This window comes from Pundamilia nyererei, unplaced genomic scaffold, assembly GCF_000239375.1.
Source record: "Pundamilia nyererei isolate P.nyererei 1_Seehausen unplaced genomic scaffold, PunNye1.0 scaffold00197, whole genome shotgun sequence".
Classification (NCBI taxonomy): domain Eukaryota; kingdom Metazoa; phylum Chordata; class Actinopteri; order Cichliformes; family Cichlidae; genus Pundamilia; species Pundamilia nyererei.
Genome location: NW_005187598.1, coordinates 364,280 through 369,288, shown reverse-complemented (window position 1 = coordinate 369,288; position 5,009 = coordinate 364,280). Strand labels below are relative to the sequence as shown.

The 5,009-nt window shown below is 46.6% G+C and overlaps 1 protein-coding gene across 2 annotated transcripts in view; it reads right to left on the bottom strand.

Annotated features, from left to right (window-relative positions):
• Positions 1-210: 210 nt before the first annotated feature.
• The window catches only part of ctu2 (cytosolic thiouridylase subunit 2 homolog (S. pombe)), an 11,774-nt gene continuing 6,975 nt past the window's right edge, over positions 211-5,009 (bottom strand). For both annotated transcript variants that reach the window (XM_005747423.2, XM_005747424.2), the window contains 7 exons: positions 3,753-3,844; positions 3,546-3,643; positions 2,378-2,470; positions 2,192-2,294; positions 1,509-1,575; positions 1,063-1,121; positions 211-646 (listed from right to left, as the gene is read on the bottom strand). In XM_005747423.2, coding sequence (XP_005747480.1) covers positions 586-646; positions 1,063-1,121; positions 1,509-1,575; positions 2,192-2,294; positions 2,378-2,470; positions 3,546-3,643; positions 3,753-3,844 — 573 coding nt within the window. In that variant the 3' untranslated portion in view covers positions 211-585. The remainder of the gene's footprint in view (positions 647-1,062; positions 1,122-1,508; positions 1,576-2,191; positions 2,295-2,377; positions 2,471-3,545; positions 3,644-3,752; positions 3,845-5,009) is intronic.

Here is a 5,009-nt window from a genome sequence, read left to right as displayed (position 1 = left end):
CACAGGTGGAGTTTTAGCAGATTTTAATAAAAAACACAAAACCCAGTTTTTAAATGTTTCATCGAAATTCAACGATTTCTGACGACATGATCGACTGAATGTGTTTGAATAAAACTTTGTTTTGTGCGCGTTTGATTTGTGTTGATGTAAACAGTCAGTCACACAAGGAGGAGATGGACTCCTGCTATAGTTCCACTCACTGCCATATTGTCTTTTTGATATGTGAAGGTTTATTAAGGACATGTGATGGAAATAAAGAGATTAATGTTACATGTTGTCACATTCATGATACAATCTTATCTGTGCGAGAACAGAAGAAGCAAGAAGATCAGCTCAAAGAAAAGAACTAAATCATTTAGAAGAATGCAAGATTGCTCCACACACACACACAGACACACACACACACACACACACACACACACACACACAGACACACACACACACGATCTCTAATGATGTGATTGTTAAACATGAACTCGGCTCCTTCCTGCAGAGCTTAAGTGTGAGTGTCGGTGTCCAGTTTCCTTGAAGAAACCTTTCCTCCACCCTCTTCTGGCGTGGGGGGCGGGGCTTCTCCTTTTGTTTCTAATTTCCTTCGTCACCATCTTCCAGCAGGAAGTCACTGATCTCCTCTCTCATCTGAGACCTGCAGAGCACAACGACCCAGTCAGCCCTCGATCGCCTGCAGTCTCACTGTAAATGCAACATCTGTATTCCTAAGAAAGCACAGCTGGCAGACAGACGATCATAGAAAGAAGTGGAAACGATGCGATTTGGAACAACGTTGTTTGGTTGGAACAAAATAGGAAACAGCGCTACATCCTTGTGATGCTTCTTTTTACCTGTGGTCAGTTTAACTAACACAGGCGACTTTCAGGGCGGGTGACTGCAAAGAGGACCCTTTCCCAAAGCCACCGTAAATATGACGTCATACTTTACATCACATCATGGGTACAGTGTCAGTATCACGCAGGGAGGTCTGCAAACTGGCCTCAGAGTGAGGAACTGTTCCTAACTATGGTGCAAACGCCGTCAAAGAAGAGTGAAACAAACAGCCCCCACCTCCTTTGCCTCCTCTGAGCCTCTGACAGGATGTACTGAGGGAGGTGATTCACTGTCGACTGGAAAGGAAACAAACAGGCTGGATGTCAGATCTTCACACTCTGATTGGTTCATACCAAACATGGTGTGTGCTGCTCACGGTCGTCCTGTTCGCTGCGCTGATGGCTGACTACGTCTGAGTCACAGGTATGTGTTATACTGTTTGAAGTGTTGCTACTTGATGCCACAACTCCAATAAATACACAAAAACACCAATGACCCCGCTCGCCCTGACCTCGCTGCAGTGGACAGCTGTTTCCATGTATTTGTGTCAGTGTTGATGGCGCACTTGCACATCAGCGTCCATCTAAGTCTTTGAAAAGTACAAATTTAAAAATCTTTTTTATGCCTAAAGAAGAATAACGGTCGTCATAATTCATGAAAGGGTCGAACACGTCATCACTCACCATGTCTCTGACAGTCAGTGCACAGCTGTAACACAACAGGCTCTTCAGACGTGTTGTTTCTGGTAGCCTGTAATACAAGTGCAATACAGAAAGCTCAGCTATGAGCACCCACAGGACGAGTCTGCAGTCGATGCTTCAAAAACTGTTTCAATGAAGAAAGGAAACAGCAGACGAGCACACGATGCACAGAAGAAGAAATGTGGAAGACGTTCCTCCCAGTTCACTTTTAGGACTTGACTGGTTTTTAGATCCATCCTACAGGATATAATCTCAAACACTTTGTTGCAGGCACGTGTGAATGACAGCATGCTGCCACTGTAATAGATTACCCTGTAATGTTACAGGTCTTATACCCACAGAGGGGCCTGTGGTTGCAATTATCTCAAGAAACCTGAACTTGCCTCGCCACGACCTTTCCTACAAACCTTAGCAGTTACAGATCAATCGAGCTAAGGACCAATCCTAGCTCTTGTTTTTAAACATTACAGCATTCTCAAAATAAGCAGGGATTAAACTAGAGGTAACCAAGAAGCCAGGCCAGTGAAGAAAATGTCAAAGCTTATTTCTTACATTACCGACTCTCGTCATGTGTCAGAGTGTGGCACAGCACCTGGTGGATGCACCTCATACAGTTTAGCAAACATTTGCCACATATGTCTGAAAAAGAGAAAATAAACACTTACTTAGCAGAAGAACAGCAGCCTCCATCACTTCCTGCTCTCCCACAGCCCCGCCCTTCTGCAGAGGAACAGCACTGTGCGGTGGGAGGCGGCGACTCCGGCCGCCCTGTTTAACAGAAGCCGTCGTAAAAACACAGCTTTGTATCCATGTAAAGTGGAGCTTGTTCAGTTCTGAAGCAGTCACTGTACCTGGCCTCGGGGTTTCAGCAGCGCTGCCTCGCAGACACTTGGACCCGGACAGCTGATCTGATATGAGCGTGGCCTGGAAGGCCGACGCCTCCTCTGAAAAGATGAAGACAGACAGGTTCAGTCGCGCCGTCCTGAACCAGAACGATGTCCTGCAGATGGTTTTCACCAGAGACTTCATCCCAGGATTATAACACTAACAATGAACAGCAGCCTAGAGCCTCATAATCCAGTGTTACCCTGTGAGGTCACTGCCACAAATACAGATATTAGACGACGCTGTTAGCATTAAGTGTTACTACACTATTATTAATACGTTTATTACCACAGCAGCTATAACACTGGTATTTCACACTACTTTGTAATTAGGTGGTCATAACGTGCCATTACCACAATATTACCGTTATTCTACATGATTATTGAGCTGTAGCAGAAACGGCGTCTGCTGGTCCTGATTATGACAGAGTATTGATCCATTATTGATGGGACCATGTGGGCTCTCTGTGAGACACGCGAGCTCTGCTGCTCTGTGCTCAAAGAGGTTTGATGAACTGCTCCACAGTCTGTTATTAACATTGTGAATGTGAGCAAGAAAGAAAACATAATCTTCAAAGCTGTGATTACAGTCCTGTGGCTGCAGCACGTGGCCTCGTTTCCACATTTAGAGGGATCCAGTGGTTCGCTTTCAAAATAAAAGACACGCACCAGATAAGAAGTTGCAACGCGCGTTTGCGTACATGAGAGGAGGACAGACATTTGTTTAGAACTCTGACAGATGTCGAAGAAGAAAGCTCCTCTAAGCAGTCACGTTGGTGTTGCTCCACCTCCAAAGACATGTCAGGCGTCCGAACCGCAGCAGAAGCGCGTATTCTTGGAGAAGTGGCTGCAGGAGCTGAGCTGGCTTCAAACAAACGATGAACGCACAGAGATGTGGTGCAGAATGTGCCGTGAAAATCCCACTCCCACTTTAGCGGACAATCACAGTCCGAACGCGCGTTGCAACTTCTTATCTGGTGCGCGTCTTTTATTTTGACAGTCATTGCGCACCTGCGGACCCTTATGTGCAGCTGTGGATGTAAATAAAGCAGAACTGGAGCACTGTAATGTGCAGTTACTCCTGTGTGTGTCAGTGATCTGCAGGCTGGCGCTGCCTGTGGAGCGCCTCACTCACCCACAGCAGTATCCAGGCTGCACAGACACAGCAGACATCGGTCACAGCCGTCGGCTCCTGACCTTTTCCTACATGCAGTCTGCAGCTTCTCACTGGTCCTGCGTAACACACGTGCTGGGTTTAACAGCGAGACTGTCTGAGGAAACCTGCAGCACACATGATATGTTCAAAGCGCTGATGTGCATGAAGCATGTGTGTAACTGCAACCTGTAGATGGTGCTGACAGTGGAGGGGAAGTCTGTCTGCAGTTTGGTGACAAAACTCTCTGTGAGACGTTGGATGCTGGCCTTATCCACCGTCTGTGGAGCACAGAGCAACAACGCTGAGACTCCTGGAGGAGGCGCAGCGAGAGGAAGAGACGATGCACACAGCAAAGGTCCTGATGTCTCAGGTGATGATAACAAATATGTCAAACATAGAAAACCTCCCTCCGTCTGTGATAACACCCATTTCTGTCTCTGCCAAAGTTTAGCAGCCTCGTTTCCCCTCGCGCAGTTTCTGAGAGAGCTTTGCTCACAGTTCAAGCCAAACCATCGTATTCATGATGAAGCCCAGCTTAACCATCCAGGAACCTACAATAAGGGACTTCTTCCTGATAAGCCGGTGAAGAAGCCTGGATTTAATCTGAGGTCGTTTAGTTACAGGGAAGAAAAAGAAGATGGAGCGCTTTGCTCGAACAAGGACATTAATAAACATGAATGGTTCAAAGATGTAAGGAGGGAAGCAGAAACTGTCCCGTGGGAACAGTGCACAGCGGCATGTACACATCTGCACACATCTGCACACATCTGCACACATCTGCACACATCTGTACCGATGGTGCGCGTTTCATGAATAACCTTGATTATTTGTGGAAGTCGGGATCAGAGAGTAAAATCCTGTTTGTTCTGGGGCGCACGCCTGAACCCGACGTCCTACAGGCTGTCCATAACACAGCCTCAAAGCCGTGGCCCGGGGGCCACTTGTGGCCCATGTCACACCCTCTTGCGGCCTGCATGTTAACATGAAGAAATATGATGCAGTTTGGTCCCTGAAGTGACTTTGTGTTTGTTGTTGAGTGCAATGTTAAAACAAGTTGTGTAAAGGATGTAATATGAGCAGAGTGCAAACGTGCTGTGGCTCATGTGTGCAGCTGTGTTGTGTTAGATGTGAACACAGCAGACGTGTGTTAGTTAAGAGGGAGGAAAACAATCTGTTCATGTTTGCAGTTTTGTTACATGAAATTTAAAACAAACAAACAAACAAACAAACAAACAAACAAACAAACAAACAAACAAACAAACAAACCACTTTCAGAAACATTTCTGTTTTCCTGTTTGTTTTTGTACTACGTGAACAGGCCGTCCAATGAGCTGGCAGCGCCTGCAGCGCCCCCCACAGGCTGACTGACAGCTGTTCCAGCTGTGACTGACAGCTGTTCCAGCTGTGACTGACAGCTGTTCCAGCTGTGACTGACAGCTGTTC